Source organism: Pelodiscus sinensis, chromosome 1, assembly GCF_049634645.1.
Source record: "Pelodiscus sinensis isolate JC-2024 chromosome 1, ASM4963464v1, whole genome shotgun sequence".
Lineage (NCBI taxonomy): Eukaryota > Metazoa > Chordata > Testudines > Trionychidae > Pelodiscus > Pelodiscus sinensis.
Window position 1 is genome coordinate 96,966,348 of NC_134711.1, and position 21,265 is coordinate 96,987,612.

A 21,265-nucleotide genomic window follows, 5' to 3' on the forward strand; every position below is an offset into this window, starting at 1 on the left:
AACAGATGGGTAGAACATATGCAAATGAGGCCACAATTTATGCAAATGCGTCCCTCATTAGCATATTTTTTGCGAGAAAACTCGTCGTGTAGACATAGCCCCAGTGTGTATTTGTCATACCCAAGCACCCTGTAAGCACATAGGTGTCCTGAACCAGTAGCGTACACAATAGAAAGCGTCGGGTTGCCTTAACTGTAGGCGTGGCTGTCTCCTGCCTACGAGTTGGCTAGTAGACTCCAAACAGAACATGTCTAAGCTGCAAGAGGCAGGGGATGCTAGATCCTCCCCCCACGACGTCGCGTGGCTCCCCCTGTAACTTTAGGTGCCGCTGGGGAATTGGGCTGCTCTCCGCGTGCGTGGCAGCTCCCGGGCCGGGGAGGCGGCGCTGGGTGTGCAGCAGGGCGGGGAAGCCCTCGCTCCCGTGGCTGGAGTCACCCCACCCTCCTGCCCCCTAAGCCTCTGCCCGGATTGAATGAGAAGGAAGAGCGGCTCCTCGCTGCAGCGCTAACGCTCCGCTTCTTCATCAGCGTCAAGCGCCGCCGCTGCCGGGCCTCCTTCGCTGGACAGCAGCAGCCGCGCCCGTGCACCCCGCCGGCATGTCCACCGCCAGACAGCGCGGCAGCAAGGGCTCGGAGAAGGGAGCCCACTCCGATGACGTGGCAAAGAAGCAGCAGCAGCAGCAGCAGCCGCAAGCGGCGGCGGCTCCCGCCAAGGGCAGCAAAGCGGCGGTGGGAGGCCGCCCGTCCGCCTGCAGCCTGGGCAGGGCTTTTAACTTTCTCTTCTTGCTTGCTCTGTTCGCAGCCGCCGTGTTCTCGGGCTGGGGCGTGCAGCACCTCCTGGGCGAGGTCAGCCAGCTCAGCCTGCGCCAGGAGGGCTCCGCGCGGCAGCGAGAGGAGCTGGCTCACACCCTGCAGGGAGTGGTGCAGAAGGTAAGGCCCTCGGCGTGGTTTCTCCTCGGCCGCCGCGTGCAGCGCCTTTTGGTCTCCCAGCCAGGGGAGCGGCGCTCGCCAAGTTTTTGCCCGGACTCCCCAAACTGTGGCGACTCCATTGGTGTGCGGGCAGAGGGCGCGCGTGGCACTGCAGACGGGCTCAGCCTGGGGGCGAACCGATAAGAGCTAATCTGCACTCGAGGCGCTGCCCGCGCACAGCTGGCACCTCTGGCGAAGACCCCCAGTGCGGAAGGGGAAGAGCTTTCCTGGCTGAGCTCAGGGGCGACTGCTGCGGGGGGAAGGGGCACGCTCTGGCCAGGAGACTGGTCTCCTTGCTCTCCCTAGCCTAGGGGAGGCCCTGCCCCCACTCCTCTCCATCCTTCTCTCTCCCCCCACTCTTGTCTCTCCCTGCCTCCCTCTACCTCTTCTCTCAAGCCCCCTACCCTGAGCAGCGTGGCCTGGGGGACTAGCAGGGACCTGGCACTAGCCGCAGGAGTGTGGGACTTCCCATACACTTACTGGCAGGGGAAAGCAGAACAATCTGGGCCCAGCCTGCACCACTCCACCCCCACACTGTGTTTCCAGCCACCTGTCAGTTTGGGGAACAGTTCCACCTTTTCCTCCACCCCCACCCCAAATGATGCAGCTCAGAGCCAGGGGAATAGAGTGGGCTCGGATTAGGTCACTCCACTTTTCACTGCCTCATGCCTGTGGGGGTGGGTCTGACCCATATTGCTGGTGCTAAGCCTCCTCACTAATCCACCTGACTGTGCTGTGCTCCATGGGGCCTTCCAAAGCACAGGACTCAGGGCAGTTACCCCTGGCTGGGCCGGCTGCTGGCATTGTGCCCTTTCCCCTTAATGTGACTCCCCCACACACTGCCCCTGACTGATTAGATGTCTCAACTACTGAATAACATAGCAGGAGTTGAAGTACCATAGTTTGAGTTACTGCAGGGTGTATGCTGCGGGTGTCCATGGGAGAAAGTCTTCCATTGACTTACGTTACTCTTCTCATCTGGGGTTGAATAAAAAGGGAGACTGGAGAGTGATATGCAGTGAATTTGGTGGGTCTTCACTAGAACCTTTTCCCTGCTGTAGTGTAGATGAAGCCTAAAAAATCCACCCCAGGGATGAGCACTAGCTAGTTTAGTGGGAGAAGCTCTCAGGCCAACATAGTGCAGTCTACACTGCACTCAGGTTAGTGTGATGTATGTAGCTGATTGTCATATCACAACCCTGTGTTACTCTGAAGTAGTCATGGGTATTATGACATGATAAATCACAGCACAGTGTATCGCTTTCTTCTGGTCACTGTTTTTGACTTTGTAGAATATCACCCTTATTTTCTTGCAACTTTCAATGGCATTTGAATCCGCTGGGTGCTCTGAAAAGCAAAAATCCCACCTGTTATAAAGAGCAATAGAGCACCAGAACGGCTGGCTGTCTGCCCCTTTCCTGCTTATTACAGTGTCTGCCAAATTTGGATATTATTTCCAGCCAAGAGGATGAGACCAGCAACTTTTGTTGCAACTCATGTCTCCAGAAATGTGATGAAGTAGTTAGCAATGGGTGTGGCCCAATTGATCAGAGAGGTCCTTGAAACTGAAGGATGCTATTTTTAGTAAAGTTGAATCAAGCTTCTGGGCTAAGGTTTTATGCTTGGCAGGGCAATTCATTTCCCACATCTTTCAGCCTATCTTACAATATTTTACTTTTTTTAATGTTAGACATACTGTTACCTTAAAATAAAAATCGCACTTCTGTCTGAAAGTTTTTATATAGAGTAGCACCTGAGATTATTTATAACGGAAATAGATCAGAGAAAAAAATGTTTTTTTTCCAGTTTGCATACTTTGTTCATTTTAGAGCACCCTGTGCCATGCAGTTTCCCTGTTTCCCTTGTGTGATCAGTAAAGCTTCAAACCGCAAGCTGATCCATGAGGATAAGGGGGTTCCATGTATGTGCAGGATAGGAAGTTTAGTTGGTGAGTTTCTTGTTTGCTTGGGTCTTTCTTACAGCAGCAGGAGAAAGAAAGACACCTACAATAAATATGTGATTGTAGAAGTGCATTGCAAAGGTGGGTGGATCCAAGAACTAACTCCTTTTTTCATCTTGACCAGATTTCAAGTACACAGGGCACTGATGAGCTTGACAGGCACAACATTTTAATTTGCCTAATATTTGTTCAAAACTGTTTGGGGGCAAGGAGATATTGGGATCAAAAGCTGGGCATGTATGATACAGGAGTATAATGCATGGCCACAGTATAAAAATGTAGGTAGTTATATTAGTTGTATTTTTATGGCACTTATCACTTTAATTCCTGAGCAATACGTAGATGTTAGTGAATCAGATTTGCAATACCCCTGTGAAGAAGAGAAGTACTGTTTTCTCCATTTCATAGACAAGAAGCTTTAGGTCAGCCAAATTAAGTGATTTGGCCAAGGTCTCGCAGACAGCCTATGGCAGAGCCAAGAAGGAGCTCAGATCTTGAGTCCCAGTTCAGTGCCATAGTCACAAGCCTATTCATCCTTTAATAGCTAGGATTCAAGGGATTTAAACTACGGGGAATCCTGATCCATGAAACTCTTAGCCACACAGTTCAGATCAATGAGCTGGCTGCTGTGAGTGTGTTCTCTGTGTGAGAAGAAAAGAGAGAGTCAAGATAGCACCACAGTTACTGCCCCTCTCTCATGAAAGCACTCCTGGGAGATAGGCGAACAAATGATGTACTAAATAATTAGTTATCCAAAGTGTACCTACACCTTGAATCCTGTGTCCAGTTCTGGTCCCCTTATCTCAGAAAGAATATAGTAGAGCTGGAAAAGGTTCAGAGAAGGGCAACAAAGATTCTGAAGGTTTTGGAATAGTCTCCTTACAAGGAGAGAAGATATGGGCTGTTCAGTTTAGAAGAGAGGTGATGAAGGTGGGGGGATGATTAAGTTCTAAATAATTATGAATACAGTGGAAAAAGTGAATAGAGAAGTGTAGTTAACCCTTTCCCAGAAAACACAAACACACACATGTCACCTGATGAAATTAATAGGCAGTAGGTTTAATATAAACAAGAGGAAGTATTTTTTTTTTCACATAGCTAACCTGTGGAACTCATTGTCATAGGATGATATGATGGTAGAAAGAATGACCGGGTTTTGAAAAAAGAACTAGGTACACTCATAGCGGATAAATCCATCAGTGGCTGTTAGCCAAGATGGGTCAGAGACGCAACCATGCTTAAGAAGACTAAATCTTTTACTACCAAAAGTGCAGAGCAGAAGATGAGTGGATCATTTCAAAATTACCCTATTCTGTAAGCTCCCTCTGAATCTGTGGTATAGACCAATGTTGGAGACAGGATACTGGGCAAAATGAACCATGGTCTAATCCAGTATGGCAGATGTTACATTCTTATCTGTGTTCTATTTTCAAAAGGAAATAAGACTCCATCTGCATGTATACTAGGAATGGCTAACATTAAGCATGCATTTATAATGTAAAGATGACAGGCAGATTGATTAAATCAAATAGCATGTTAGTATAACACAAATGCATATATCCTGTCTTTTTCTGTTGGTGCACATGAGTAAAAAGACTTGTCATCAATTCACAGGCTTATATCACTATCGGATCCTGTGGTGCACTTATATAGCACTGCCAGTTGGGGCTGCTTTGAGGAAACTCCACCTCCTTTGGTCTTTTTCCATACAGAGCCTGAAGAAAGTTGTATAAGCTCATCTGTGTAAGAAGGGAAAGGAAATGATATGGAAAGTTGTAGTTCGTCTTTGTAGTGTAGCACAGTTGACAGAAGGGCAAAGATTATTTTAGTACAGCATAATTTACAGAGGCATTAAGATGATTTGACATGTTAATATGACTGGTTAAAGGAGAAAACTGGTTGTTAGTAGAAGTACTGGTTGTTCTTTGCCTTATATTTGATATTAAACCTTCCAAGGGCTGTGGTTGAAAAATCCAATACTTGTTGTCACAGTTAGACACACACTTCTTGATTCACTTTTTCCAAAGCATTTGTAATATTATAGACATTTATCATGCCCCCCCAGTCATCTCTCTTCTAAGATGAACAGCATTAGGTGTGTTGGTTTTTTTAGCTTCCCCTCAAAGGAAAACCATTCCACACTCTTGTTTTGTAACACATGTGAACTCTTACTTTGAAGCTAGGGTTTTATACGTTTCCTGCAGAGGGCTCCTGAAGGAGCCAGATAGCCATGGCTTAGCCCAGTGGTTCCCAATCTTTTTTATACTGGGGACCAGTAAACCCATTCACAAGCTTTTGGAGGACTGGTAACATTTATTTGCATATTCATTAAGTAAATGATAAATATGCAAATAAATTGTGTCGCTGGCCCTACCTGTCTGGCGGATTGTTCCACCCCTCCTCTCCTGGCCTCAATCCCTGGGCCAGGTGTTTTGTGTCGGTACGCCCAGCAGGTTGTTCTGCCCCCCCAACCCTAATCCTGGCCGCTTTATCAGCTGGCACCGGCTCCTCCGGCTGTGTCTGGCACTGGGCGTTTTGCGTCAGTGCACACAGTGCCTGGCCTTCTCCCTGGGTCCGAGTGTAACCCACACACCTAGTGTGGTTACCATACAGCGGCACCTAGACTACAGTAACAGTTAAGACCAAGAGACTTCTACAGCATGGGCTGGGAGGCAGCTGGCTTTTAGCTCAGAGGGTAAAGGCTCCTATACTCTGCTTCAGAGGTCCCTGGTTCCAATCCGCCTGGTGGTGGTTACACTAGCGCCCGCCAGATCTAGCCCCACCGCCTGGGAGCATGCCCAGCAGAAACACCATAGCGGCGGGCTCTTCCCAAGAGGGCTGCTCAGCAGTGCGGGGTGCTGCAACCCCATCACACAAATTAATAGGATCATGCATGATAATTTTTCTAAGGACCAGTACTGGGCCACAGACCACACTTTGGGAAATGCTGGTTTAGCCTAAAGGGGCTGAGCACATACTAACATTAATTAAATTAGAAATTGGTCTAGCTTGATTACACTGGGCTTGATTCTTTGATACACCAGAGCAGTGGCATAAGTGGGTGGGCCCCAAAATTGGGTGGATAATCAATACAGGATGAGTAGGAGTGAAGAGTCTGTCTCTCCCCCGGCCTGCCTTTGGGGTTAGGGGCGGGATTGTTGCTCTGGCCAGGGGCCCCTGTAAAAATGGGGGGAGGGCATAAAAATGTGCCCCTGTGCCCTCCATATCCATTATGCCCACCCTCCCCTGCTTGGAGCTCGGTGCTCGTCCTGCTCCATTAACCAGGCACTTCTGCCAGCGAGGGGGGTCAGGGAGTTGCTTTGCTTCACCAGCTGATTGCTCCCACTGGAGAGTGAGGTTGAGGTACAGGGGCTTGCTCTGCTCTGCCCAGTGCTCTAGGTGGAGATCAGGGTTGGGGCTTGCCCTGCTACAACCACCTGGTGCCCCAGCCAGGGTGTGGGGTTGGGCTGCAGGGCTTGCCCAGCTCTGATGCTGCAGCTGGAGAGCAGCACTGGGGGCTTGTTCTGCTCCCCCTGCCTACTTGATGCTCCCGTTGGGGAGCATGGTCAGGGGGCTTGCTCTTCTCTCCCTGCCCAGCAGGCATTTCTGATGGAGAGTGGAGGCAAAGGGAGGCCAGGCCCTGCACCTCAATAAGAGCACAGTCAGCCCACCTACCCCCAGCCCTATGTGGCTCACTCAGGCCCACTCATGATTATGCCCCTGCATTTGAGCTCCTGATCCTCAACCACATGGCCCTGCAAGGGAAAAGCTTCAACCTACATCCCGTGGCATATGGTCCATTGTCGTGTGTTCAGGATAGTAGATACGAAAGGAGCCAGTGGACACCAAGAATAAACTATATCTCTAACTTTATTATACACAGAATAGTAAAGGAAAGCAATGCAGAGTTACATAAATCCATTCCAATAAATGAGATAGGTAGCACAGGAAATATAACAACACCTACACCTAGGAGAATACACAAGATATTTAAGGATAGAAACCTACATTTACTTATTTTTATAAATCACACACGGTTCCACCATTAGCAACTTACAGTTGTCGGATGGAAGGTCGTGGCCTCTTTCCCCATGCGCAGAGGCGTCCATGATGCATTTGCCGGTAGGAACAGGCACCACTTCTATACCTATATTTATACTCGACTTGGTCATTCTAATCATATCTACCAATTGATTATATATTGTATAAGACATTATTATTTGTCATGGCAGGACCATCCAGGCTCCCCTACACTACCTCATCAGGATCTTTAGGGTCATCTTCATCACCTCTAGATTATTCAGGATCTCCTGATTAAGCTATCATGGTCTCTTGCCATACTTCCTATCTTTTCTACACATTTGCTCTTATGCCCTTAATAACATCTCTTTGAAAAACAGCCAACTATCTTCAGTCTTGCTTCTCAACTTTTTTTAAATGGTTCCCTTTTTTGGTTCTATATGATATATAAAGGAACCCTGGGACCACTTGTTGAGGAGAGAGGGCTAAGGATTAGGGGAGTGGGTGTAAGAATCAAAAGTCATTTTTTTTCCCCCTGCTCATTTTTTTTGTTAGAAATATCAAGTCTTATCTACTTTCTTTTTCCTGAACAACTGAAGAACCAGTGAGATTATAACATACAGCCTCTCTTCGAGTTACGAACGAGTTACGGACCAAACACTTAGCTGTAACTCAATCTGTTCGTAACTTGGACCCCATTGAGTTACACGCGACCGCGCTGTTTGTAAGCGTGGGTTGCGTTCATAACTCGGGGACCGCCTTTATGACAGCTCCATGGGAGCTTTGGTCGTAAGTGCGAATGGTCATAACTCGACCATTCGCAATTCGGGGAGCGGCTGTAATGAGATTAGGTAGAAATTTGAGCAGTTGAAAATGAATGGGACCTTTGAACAGACTATTTAAATCTTTGCCTTTTATTAACACCTGTTTACTTCAGACACCTGACAAATATTTGGGAGAAAAACTGTCTTTCTTAAAGATTCAAATACTCTTACCCCTTTATTAGAAGGCTAAGAGAAACCCCTTGCTAGTCCTTTGGTGCTTCAGCAAAACAAGAAAGAGATATGACATTACTCAATCTATTTCTTAAAATCCACCAGGAATAGACTTTGGAAAATAATTGGAGGATGGAGAGAAACTATTTATCCCTTTTCTGCACCTCATGAAGAACAAAAGGGTAGTAAAACCATGTTTCCTTTGCAAATTAGCTGTAAAATTTGGTGGTATTTTACACCAGTTAATAGTAGATTGTTTAATATTTGCATTTGGAGCAAAATTAAAAGATTTTTGGCCAAATTCTGCAGTCTTTTCTTATCTCAGCCTCTTATTGAAACCAAGGTTCAGCCTGAGCACCCAAACATGCATCTGAATAACTTAGATGCTCATTAGTAATTTAATTAATTAGCTAACTCTTGTGGGAAGTGACTGCAGGCTTGGAAGCTGAATGAAGACTTCAGGACTTGGCCTTTTATAATTAAAAAGAAAATGTTTAAAGTGCATCCATTTAATAATGTTATTTACAAAGTGAAACCAGTTCTGAAGCAGTTTATCTAATCAATAACCTGACAGACCATGTGGCAGTACTGATTAATGCACCCTCCACATGTGTAGCAGGGAATAAGTCAAGACAGTGAGTGTCTCCAGGACTCCTGTAGCATGTATTACTCAGCACTGCCACACAGTCAAAACATGTAAGACTTGTGTGTGTAGGATCCCCACTAGGGATGTAAGCAAATAGTTGACTAGTCGACAAGCATAAGCTTATCAGATAGTCAAGTAATGACTTGACTAGTTGCTTCCTCCCCCCTTGCTGCCTCTATCAGAGAGAGGCAGCAAAGCGAGGAAGCAGGAGCTGGTGCTGGGGAGAGCTGGCTTAAAAGCCAGTTTCCCCACTGTGCCTCTGCTTTCCCTGCCCCCCCCCCCACCCCCCCATGGAGATGATGTTGGGGGGAACAGTGCAAATGGGGACTGGAGCAGTTCCTGTTCTCACTAGTTCCGACTGCTGTGCTTTTGAAATATACAAGAGCCCTACAGGGCTCTTGCTACATTTCAAAGGCTGAAGCGCTACAGTTCCCTGCTGCTTTTCTGCAATGTGGTAAGAGCCATGGGTAAGAGCATAGGCTTATTGGGTTGTTGACTACTCAACTAGTTGCCTAGATCCCTAGTGTGAATTTAGTGCTTGTAGAACATGCCACCTTCATGGACTTGAAGACTGAAATTCTTTTTATCCACAGAAGGGGACCGGCCAGGCAAGCTTCCCCATTCATGTACCTAGATCCTGGTTGTAGGGGAGAAAGGTAGTTCATTATTCATGCCCAGTGATGCCTTGGCCTCTGAGCTGAGACTGCTAGCAAATGTGTCAGTCAGTTGCAACGGTGGAGGTAATTTTTGTGATTTGGACAGGGAGCTAGAGTGAGCTCATCAGTTCAGTTCATGCCACATATGCAAAGCCCTTTATATTCTTGGAAGAATTCCTGGGTTTCGAAAAAGCCACAATTTGGTTTTCACTGGCTTTTCACCTCAATTTTGGCTTTTATAGAATCTGGGAATTTTCCAGAGAAGCTCTCTTCCTGACCCTTCATCACAGTCCCATCTGCACCTCTTCCTGACAGAACCTGTGGAGGGGGGAGATCTCTTCCTGACCCCAACTTGTTTTCAGTACTAGTCTGTCCACTTTCCCTGCATAGGTTCTGTTTGCACGGATGGGCTGTGTCAGCCGGGGAACAGAAGGCTGCACTCCCATAAGCAGGCCTGCCGACTGGAGAGTGGTGGGGAACAAAGAGGCAGCTGCTTTCAGGCCCTGCAATTTAAAAGGGCCTGGGGTTCTGGCCTTTATATCCCTGCTGGAGCCCCATGCGTCACAGTCTGGACAGCGCTGAGGACCGGGTGGGGAAGGCTAGCCCCATCCCCACTTCTTACATCTGAGACCCTGCCCCTTCTGGGGCGGGCCTGGCGAAGTCTGTCATCAGCCTTGCCCATGAGCATTATTGGACAGAGCCCGCCTCAGACCCTGGCTCTTGAGCACAGCCCCAGGGCATAGAGGCCTGTTCATATCCCCTGCCGGGCATTGGTATGCTGGCATTGTCCCCTAAGGGGCATGTCTACACTAGGAAATTATTTCAAAATAATATATTTCAAAACAATAACTCCCAAAATAACTATTTCAAAATAGCGTGTCCACACTACAGGGAAGCTTTCAGTCCGAATCAGGCTCCCTTAATGTAGTTGCACTGTCTTCACTTAGAACCCCAGGAAGCACTGGGGAGTAGTTATTTCAAAATAGGAGCAGTGGAGCATTCACCCCACTGCTATTTTGAAATAACCAGCTTGGAAGTTTGGTTGCTCTGCTTAGTATTTTGAAATAAGGGGAGTTATTTCAAAATAACTCCCTACTGTAGACCAGGGCCTAGTGTAGATCCAGCCTTTACCAACAGATGTTGTTGTTCTGCCAATGTAGGAACACCACCAAACAACGTGAGCCACTTGAAAATATTCTTCTGTCAGCTTACCTGCATTTACACCTGAGGTTTTGTCAGCCCGAACTGTGTTGGTCAGGATTGTTGGGGTTTTTTTTAACACCTTTCTCTAACACATCTATGCTGGTAAAACTTTTCAGCGTATCCCAAGCTTTTGGTTTTTTGTGCCTCAGTATCCCATTTGATAATAGTAATGCTGTGAGGGAGGGAACAATAAAGATTCTGAGGTGCTCAGATACTACACTAGTGGGGGTTAGAAGTAAATTAGATAGTGACATCCTCAGCAACTAACAAGATGAACATTTGCAAATATGTGGATTTCTGGTTTTAGGTGAATTCTCTTCAAACCACATTTGGGGGTTTTGAATCCATGATGAAAAGTACTCAGCATAAACAAGAAGTTACAGAGAAGACTGTTAAGCAAGGGGAGAGTGAAATAAACCGAATCAGTGAAGTTCTTCAAAAACTACAAAATGAAATACTGAAAGACCTGTCGGATGGCATCCATGTGGTAAAAGATGCAAGAGAACGAGACTTCATGTCACTTGAAAACACTGTAGAAGAAAGATTAACAGAGTTGACCAGATCTATCAATGATAACATTGCCATATTCACTGAAGTCCAGAAAAGGAGTCAAAATGAAATCAATGATATGAAAGCAAAGGTCGCTTCACTGGGAGAAACAGATGTATATAAACATGAATTCAAGGTGCTGAAAGATACTATTGATGAGATGCAGACATCCTTGAAAACCAAAGAAAAGACCATTGAGTCTCTGAAAAGTACAATAGAGTCCATGGAATCTGATGTTTATACCGAAGTCAAAGAATTAGTCAACCTCAAACAGGAACTTGAGAAGTTCAAAGAGACTGCTGACACAGAATACCTTTCATTAAAAGCTTTTCAAGAGAAAGTTCTTAAAGCTGAAGAATCCATTACACAGCTCCCTGATGAGATTAAAAGACTTGATGAAGATCTACAGCAAATTAAAGCTGATCTTAACAAACAAGAAGAAAACGTACTCTACAAAAATGTGTTAGAAACCCTTGAAAAAACCACTGATGGCTTTGAATCCAGATTCAGAGGTGTAGAAGACAGTTTTCAGTCTCTAAGTTCTGCTGATGCTAAACAGTCTGAAAAGATGGAATCACTTCTTTCTAAGCATGAAGAGTATGAAAGAAAGCTAGCTACTCTAGAGGAAACCATTGCATCTCTACATAGTACTTCAGATGTTGATGTACATTCAATAACAAACACCGTGAGAAGTCTTAGTGAAGCTCAGCTTTCATTATACAATGATGTTGATGAACTGAGAAAAAGTGTGAGTGACCTACCAGACTCTGCCAATGCACTTCATAACATACAAAAACAAGTAAGTGCTTTGCTGGATCAAGAAAAGCCTCAGATGGACCAACCACAAGACAATCTTGAAAAGCTGTCTTCTGTAGAAGGTTCTGTAGATGAATTAAGATCTATTGTCAATCAAGTTGAATCTGACTTGAAAATGATAAGAACTGCAGTGGATAGTTTAGTTGCTTATTCAGTGAAAATAGAAACTAATGAGAATAACATGGAGTCTGTAAAGAGTTCAGTGGATGACCTAAGGAATGAGCTGGATAGATTGTTCATGAAAGTAGAAAAGATACATGAAAAAGTTTAGTGAACAGTGGTAATTGTGCAGTTATTACATTTTTAAAAATAGTTTTTGTATGCCCAGTGTTTTGACAAAGCCAAAGAAAACAAGGACACATAATTAGAGACAGTTCTGCTTAATTCCTGGATATCTCTTCTGTTTAAAAAATAAAATTAAGGTTTTGTGTGTCTGGGTAGATGGGTGAGAGGGTAAATTACTAATGCCTGATCTACATTACAAGGTGTTCTGCTGTGACTTAAAGCAGCACGAATCTCCCTGCTGTAAACATAGGCTTAAAATTAGATCGACCTACCTTCATCACTCAGGGCTGTGAAAAATGTTGTGCTGTGTGAGACATAATTAGGTTGACCTAGCTCCCTGTATAGATGCAGCTAGGTCAAAGTAAGAATTCTTCTAGTGACCTAGCCACTACCTCTTGTAGTTAATCCATCTCTCCACTAGCTGAAAAACCCCTTTACACTATAATACAACAGTGGCAGAGCTACAGGGCATAGCTGTGGCACTATAGCAGCTGTAGTGTAAACATACCCATAGATATATAAAGGTGCTTTATACTAGGGATGTAAAATCCCATTTAATTAGTTAACCAGTTAAAAGGGGAGTGGTGGAGGTAGAGAGCCTCACAGAAGGCTGGAAGCAGCAGGTGGGGTGTGAAGAGGCTGCTGGCTTGTGCGAGGGTGATGCTTACCCGTTACCTGTTCACATCCCTACTTTATACTGGGTTAGCTATTCCCATAGTGGAAGGGGAGTAACTATATTGGCATAAGTTACCTTTATAGTGATGTAACTGCATCCACGCTAGGGCTTTTAGTGTTATGATTGTTTTTGAATAAAACCAAACAAACTCACCCTTAACCAAAATATTCAGGCTGGTAATTTTTTTATGTGTAGACTAAGCCTGAGGCAACTCATCTGTTCCTTCGGCTTATTACACAGTGGAGGGAAAGAAGCGAGTTCTGACTGCCATGTGTACATAACCACACACGGGAAAATTCATGGAGCCGGGAGAAGAACAGGGCAAGTAGGCTCAGGCTCTCTTAAAAAACTTGAGATGAGAGATACTGAGGGGGTGATTCATGACACTGCTAAGGAGTACAGGCACTTGTCCCCATTTTCCTTTTCCCCAGCACCTCCAAAGCCTCATGTCCAGATCAGCATAGCTGAGGAATCTGAATGGATACATATAATTCATTGCCAGAGGGCTCGGTAACATTTTGCCGTGTTATTTTGGGATGATGTACATTGTCAAAAGTTTTTCCTTGACATCCTAGTTTCTTTGTTGTGATATCCCAGTTAGTTGCTGTGGAGGTGATTGGGGCTTTGAGTGAGGAAGACTGAGGAGGGGAACTAAAGCAATGCAGCCCATGCTACACAGCTTGCTAGTCTTGACATACCCTGACATAAGAGTTGTTCTGCCACTGTAGTAACTCCACCTCCCTCAGTGATGTTAGTTGTGCCTCCAAGAGCCCCTCTATCAGCATGCAAACTGGGGAGGGAGGATAGTCTATGCTGTGTCACTGGCATGTGTGTGCTTCTCACACTCCAACTGACTTAGTAAAGCCAGTGTACGTTTTAGGTGTAGACCAGGCCTAAGCATGCTAATAATACCACAGGAGGAGAAAGAGAAGATTCAGAGTGATACCAACAGAATTGTTTCTAAAAAAATCACCTTTTTAAGATTATCCCTGAGGTGACAGTGACTTTAATTAGTATTATTTTATTCTGTACCATTGGAGTCACTGGGAGTGTCATTAACTTCAGTGCAGTGGGAACAAGCCTTAGGTTGGCTGAGAACCAGAATGTGTCAAATATTAAAGAATTCCAAGCACTCTTAAGAATCTCTTGAACTTTCTAGGGGTTTGTACCCTTGAGAAGGATTTCTGATTGCTGTTTTCCAAAGGTACTTATGCCTAGGTGCAGGCCGCTCTTTAAATGGGGATAGATGCTAGCCCATAGAGAGTATAATGCATGCCTTATCTTAGTCAACTCTTTGGCTACATTAGAAAATGATTCCTAGAATTAGCACCTTCCACAAGTGGTAATTTCTGGGAACAGAAAAGGGGGAGCCCCCTCAGATATTAAAGAATAAAATATCCAGCCACCTCTAATGCTGTTCCTTCTGTATATAGTGAAAAGTTGCTAACAGGTCAACTAAGTCTTAATAAGGGAGGCAGATGTACTGCACTGAGAGTTTTTTTTTTTTTTTTTTAACCTTTTGATCTGAATTGTTCTTTATTGACTTTCCTTTTCAAGTTTCTAACAGTTGTTTAGGTTACTGTGAAGTGAACTGTATAGCTTATTTACAGTATTTTTAATACATAATAAACACTTGGTATTTGTATTTTGATTTTTTTCATATTGCTTATTGTGAAAGGTACTTAATTTAGCATTTTTTCCCAGAATATTTCCTCGGGGGTTCAAGAGGTACCTGGGTGAGAGATGGAAAAGCCTACCATTTGTTTATCAGAGTCTCAGCTTTAATTTCTAAACCAAAAAAAACCCCAAATAGCAGCTATGATGGTTGTGAAGAAAAACTTGACAATGTGACCTGAGCGTAAGCGATTCAACAATGTTCATCTGAGTTTGCAAAGAGCCTGGAACAATTGCTCTGAGTTGCGAACTGTCTCATTTATTTCAATAAATTCTAATCCAGACACCAACAATGCTGTTTTAAAACCCCAATTATTTAATTGCTCAAAGTGTGTAAAACAAATATTTGTCAGCTCAGTGCAACTGTACCTGTATTCCCCCTCTAGGGTCCAGACAGGAAAGCCACTCTAAGTTTCTCAGCTATCACCTCTTTTGGGAAGAGCCTGCTTCTCTTTCCCTTCTGAATAGGCTTATTTCTAGGCTAACCACTGCTCTGCTACCACTGTGTTTTTCTCATCAAAGAGTCTAAGCAGGCCAGCTTCGTTTCTCCTTTCAGATGATGTGCAGTGTAATTGCCACAATTTTGTTACCAGTTTTTTCTAAGCAAGCAGATTTTATTTTTAATGTAAAAACATCACAGAGAAAACGTGTTAAAAACACTAAAGAACCTACACGCTAATAAGTTTATAAGAGATCACCTGGACCCAGATGTGAGTTCTGACAGGTGAGCAGCCCTATTCCTGTGGTTTCAAATTCATAACACCTTTTGCTTAGACTAGAGCAAGAACGCCCATGAATCTGAGAGTCCTTTATCCAGTTTGGGATCTTTGAAGAGACAGGGAATAGGGAATCAGCCAAACAATGGGTTCTCATCTCCAGGGCAAAACTTCAAGGGGGTGAGATTTTTGCCTAGCTAGAGGGGTTATATTAGCATACACCCTCCTCCTGGCATTTTCCTGAGAAATCCACTTAATGTTACAAGTTCATGTTTCAAAAAGTCATTTGAAGTACCTAGCATTTCCCCAAGTTGACGTTAGCCCCATCTCCTAGAGGAGTTACTTGCACTTCCACAATAACACCTAAACATAAGAACAGTCATGCTAGGTCAGACTAAAGAGCACCTAGCCCAGTATCCTGTCTTCCGACAGTGACCAATACCAGGTGCCCTGGGGGGAATGAACAGAACAGGTCATCATCAAGTGATCTATCCCCTGTCGCCCATTCCCAGCTTCTGACAAAAGGAAGCTACAGGCATCATTCCTAACAGCCATTGACAGAACTATCCTCCATGAATTGATCTAGCTCTTTTTGGAACTCTGTTAAAATCATGGGCTATACAGCATTCTCTGGCAAGGAGTTCCACACGTTGACTGTGCATTGTATGAAGAAATACTTCCTTTTATTTGTTTTAAACCCACTACCTATTTCGTTTAGAGACTCCTACTCCTTGTATTATGGGAGCAAATAAATCATTTTTCTTTTCTACTTTCTCCACACCAGTCATGATTTTATAGACCTCTGTTATATCCTCCCCCTCAGTCTTCTGTTTTCTAAACTGAAAAATCCCAATATTATTAACCTCTCTTCATATGGCAGCCATTTCAAACTAAGGATGTTAAGTAACGGTTAATTTACTAGTCAAATAGTCGATGGGCATTTCTGCTGGGGCTCTTGTACATTTCAAAGGAGGAATGTGGAACTCTGCATGCAGCCCGGGGCCAGCAGGAAGTCCCTCTGACTCCAGGCTGCACATGGGGTGCCGCTCTGAAATGTACAAGAGTCCTCCACTGACCCTGGGCTTCATGTGGCATTTCAGCAGAACCCAGAATCAGCTGGGGACTCCCCAGCTGACTGCAGTTCCACATGGCATTTCCCCAGAACCAGGGGTCAGCTGAGGACTCCCCAGCTGATCCCGGGTTCTGAGGAAATGCCGCGCTGGATCTCAGGATCAGCTGAGGATCAGCTGTGCGACACTGCCCCTTTGAACGCTGCGTTGGCATTTCAAAGGGGGAGTGCCGCACAGCTGATCCTGGGCTCAGCCTGCCACTTTGAAGTACCCCCTCTATTCCCACTTTGCTGCCTCCATCTAATAGAGGCAGCGGGGGGTGGGGGGAAGGAGGTCATCTGACTATGTGATAAGCATTTGCTTATCAGATAGTCAACTAATGCTTAACATCCCTATTTCAAACCCCTAAACATTTTTGTTGCCTTTTTCTGAACTTTTTCCAATTCCAAGATATCTTTTTTGAGATGAGGTGACCACTGCATGAGGTATTCAAGATGTGGGCGTAGCATGGATTTATACAGAGGCAGTTAGATATTCTTTGTTTAATTCTCTATCCCTTTTTAAAGTATTCCTAACATTCTGTTTGCTTTTTTGAGTGTTGCTGCACATGGGGTGGATGTTTTCACAGAACTATCCACAGGGACACCAAGATCTCTCTCAAGTGGTAACAGCTAATTTAGTCCCCATCATTTTAAATACAACGGACCCCAAAACTACACAACTTAAAAGCTTCAATCAGGTTTATCCAGGAAATTGCCCCATTTGTCAGAGTGGGTGTGTCTGCACTGCATTTAGATATCCTAGCTGCCCTGTGCCAGGTGACTCAGCTGAATTCCCTGAGCCCAAGAGACTTGTTCCCTGAGCCCAAGAGACTCTAAGGCTATGTCTACACTGGTGCGATCTTGCGCCAGAGCTATGCCAATGAGGGTAAGTGTGGAATATCGCTGAGCTTCATTTGCATATCTAATGAGCCGCCATTTTTGCGGAAGAGGCTCTTGTGCAAAAAGGAGCTGTTTACACTGCCCCTTCTTGCACAAGAAAAACCCTCTTGCACAATGCTGTTATGCCTGAAAATAATCAGCATAACAGCATTGCACAAGATGTTTTTTCTTGTGCAAGAAGGGGCAGTGTCGACAGCTCTTTCTTGCGCAAGAGCCTCTTCTGCAAAAATGGCAGCTCATTAGATATGCAAATGAGGCTCGGTGATATTCCACGCTTAGCCTCATTTGCATAGCTCTGGCGCAAGATCCCGCCAGTGTAGACATAGCCTAGGACTCTCCTACCTTGCAGGATCTCCTACCTTCAGGCTCTCGCCCAACCCTGAATGTCTAGACTGATATTACACAGCCCCTTAGCAGAACCCCAGGAGCCAAAGCCACCTGGCATGGTTTTAGTTGCAGTGTAGACATACCCAGTGTCATGTAGAACTACGCAATCTAGGGAGGCAGCAATGGCTCACTTCGAATGGGCGGGGTGGAGGCATGATAGGAGAGGGTGGGGGTGGTTACTCTGCTCAACGATGAGGAGCCAACTCCAGAGTGAGAAAGTGGAGCCTGGCAGCTGGTATCTCTGTCAACAGGGATAGCTGCTCGTGGGCCTGGACCAATCAAGTATCTACCCCCTCCCTAGCCTGAGCCCGGAGCCTGCAGTGGCCACTTCACCCCATCAATTCTACTCTTACCTCTGAGCCTCTATCCTCCAACATGTGTGTGGTTTCCAGGGAACTCTGGTTCCTAGAATGTGTAGTGGTACAGTGCACGTGGGTAGAAATGTAGTCACCCCTGCAATTTTCCATTGTAGTGGTACTAGCCCCTACTGCTCCACTGGTTCTGCTGCCCATGGCACAATTTGACCTGAGTGACTACTCATTTAGGGTAGTCCTTTAACACTAGTTCCAAGAGGGTGCTAGTGGTTTCATTTACATGAAGGAAACTGCTTTGAAAAGCTTGCGAAGTGCTGATTTTATCTGGATTTTCCCACACACACAGAAATTAAGCATAAGATGGGCCTGAAACAAATTTACAGCACAAGCTGTCTCTGAATTTGAGGGAGTCAAGCCCAAACTAGAATTTCCTAGCTAAGCCTTGTCTCAGAATGAGCAGAACAAAACCAAAACCTGTTCAGATTTGAACACCTGCTATTTTCAAGGGTTCAAAATCCAGGTCAGAATATTGCAATTTAAGCCCACCCATGGGAAAAGCAAAAGAAGAAAGGATTTGGTGTTGAGAACAGCTTTCCAGAAGTCATTATTGACAGTCTTGATTCAGCCCATCTCCACAAAATTACCTAAGTCTAAATATCTGTATGGATATAGGTCTTGCTCTTATTTACAGCAAATCTTTTGGGCTATGTTTATACTGCAGCACTATTTTGGGATACCGGAGTATCCTGAAATAGCTATCCTGCATCTTCACAGCAAGCCCATTACTTCGGGCTCGCTATTCCAACGTCCCTGTAAACCTCATTCTACGAGGAGTAAGGGGTGTTTCAGAATAGCGCTTTAATTTGAAATTTGGTGTTGTGCACCCAATGAAGAAATAATCTATTTTGAAATAGCATTGAAATAAGATATGTGCCGTGTAAACGCATCCTTGCGGGTTGGTAGAAGATCTCACTAGCAGAATTGTTACTGTCAAGAGGATGAAAATCCCACTGCCTTCAGACTTGCTGTGTAGGCTTCCCAGGTGTCCTGTATTTGTGGCCTCTGTCTGGTAAAACCCCCCAGAAAATACCTGTTTTTTCTTGGACGGAAGGCCGCTTGGGACATTCTTCCCCTGCCGTGTCTGGTATGGGCAGGGGGAATAGGGAGCATGGAGATTTAAAGGTGCAGTGACTGGTTTTTTTCCTGCAGTTGGCTTTCTTTTTTTTTTTTTTTTTTGCTCATCCAATTTTTTGTGAAAGTATCTGGCAACCCTATTGCTGTGTTCTGTCCCAGACTGATGCCAATAATAGTATGTGGGCAAAGTATTAACGATCATTTTATGAACCAGCAGATGCAGAAAACGTTTCTACCAATAAGACAATAGGATTTACAGGGTGTCCCTGTGTCCCTACAGGTTTCAGAGCCTGGCTCCCATACTGGATGTTTGTGCAGCTCATCATGGCCATAAAGTTGGTGGATCAATACTGTGAGAATTCACATGAATGGCTTGTGTGAGAGAACTCCTGTACACTTGGCATGATCCTAGGGAGAGGAACTGGGACATCCTTACATCCTGGTCATACCTGGCTATGGGCAACTGATCATAAGTTAGAACTTTCATAGCCTCACTTTGGTTTTAACCCTGAATGTGACTTGGTTTGGAGATTCACATGCAGAGTTGTATGAAGCTTAAGATTTAGAAATCTACAAGCCAAAGGGTGTGTCCCTCTCCCCCTGCCTCCCCTACACTGCAGTGGTTGGGTTAAAAATAGCTTGCAGTGAAATATCAGTAGTTTTCTCAGCCCCAACAACAGCAATTTCTATGCAGTTACAGACCGTAAAGGGGAACTCGCAGCTGTTGACAACTCAGTCTGCACTGACTCACCCCATCACTTCAGAGTCACACCACAAACCTCTGCCTAGATCTCAGCAAACAAACTCTTTGGGGCGAGGCATGATACTAAACTATCAGAGACTGACAAAAGAGACTTACCAGAATTGAATTAGGAAAAGTAGTCATAGGCAAAGCATGATGATCTCTGGCTCAAAAAGCGGGCCTCTTCCAGTAAGCAAAACTCCTGTGAGAATTTGGGTGGCTGCTATTTCTGCCACTCTTCCCTTCCTAATGAGATGAAAGCCTGCCTAGCAAGTTGTATCATTTTTTAACCTAGCAGGTTAGAATCCCATTTGCTAAGGGAAACCAAAGAGTCTCTGGTTGCAGAAGGTATTAAACATTCCATAAATCCCAACCCCTCCTCTCGCTGTACTATAGACAGAGCTGTTAGCTGGACTCCACTGTCCATCGTCACTTTCCCCAGTGCTGACTTGACTCTGGAAGAATCTTGAATCTTCAGGCACTAAACAAGTCTACAGCTCCCTTCCCTTGTTCTTAAGCTCCTCTTTGATTCTACTGAGTTTCCTGTGCCTCCTCATCATTTGCTCATGGACAACACAAAGTGGCAGTTTCTTTCCCTCTTAAAGTTTGTAGTCAGAGCAGAGGACTTGGAATCCTAAATTCTCCTCTTGCTGCCTGCACTGACTTGCCTTGACAACTTACCAAACCACCATGCCTCAGTTTACCCAACTGTAAAGTGGAGGTAGAAATAGCTGTCTACTTTGCAGGGGTGTTGTGTGTTTTTAATTCATGTTTCCAGAGAACACTGGGATCTTCAACTGTAAAGGTGCTGTCAGACAATAGGACATGAATATTGCAATGGTGTTACTGTATCATACTCAAACCCAATATTCATCAGGGTTACAGTAATTAAAGCAAGGCAAGGCAGGGTGGTTTTCTCACCACAGTGCACAGGGGGGATGCTTGTGTAAAGGCATCACTGCAGGGGAGATGTCCCTGTGAGTGGAGTTATGGCACACACCCCCTCCTCACACTGCCCCTTTTGGCCCAATGCAGCTGGCCAGGTCTCCAGCTCCTTCCTTCACTGTTCTCTCCTCGTGACCTGTGGCCAGCTAGCATGCAACAATCCTTCCCTCCAGTCAACACACAGTACTAGCTCAAGGGGTCAGACTCACTGGGTATGCACCTGCCAGGCTCTGAGCCCAGCCCAACCAGCTTACTTTGTAGCTACTCCCCCGCTTATCTGCCTTTGTCTCCTACTTCTCCCCTTCTTGGCCATCTCTTCAGCAGCTGCTCTTTCAACCTGCTTCATTACCCACTTGCCTCCTTTGTGCCTTCCTCCCCATTACCCTTGCTTCTCCTTGTCTTCCTCTCTGGTTTTCTGTATCTCCCTCCTCCAGTTGCTCCTCCTGACCACACTGGCTCTAGTTCTCCTCCTCTTGCTGTCACTCATCTGACATCTCTTTTAAGAGTAAACTTCCAGCTGGTTTCCAACATTAAAAAGAACTCTAGGTTGACGGAGCTGAGCTGAGAA

At 45.2% G+C, this 21,265-nt stretch overlaps 1 protein-coding gene across 1 annotated transcript; it reads left to right on the plus strand.

The window, feature by feature from the left end:
- Positions 1–210: 210 nt before the first annotated feature.
- On the plus strand, positions 211–14,425 carry CKAP4 (cytoskeleton associated protein 4). Its single transcript, XM_006137992.2, has 2 exons — positions 211–929; positions 10,756–14,425. The coding sequence occupies exons 1-2, from the start codon at positions 597–599 to the stop codon at positions 12,082–12,084; spliced, it is 1,662 nt and encodes a 553-aa protein (XP_006138054.2). The 5' UTR covers positions 211–596; the 3' UTR covers positions 12,085–14,425.
- The last annotated feature ends 6,840 nt before the right edge of the window (positions 14,426–21,265 follow it).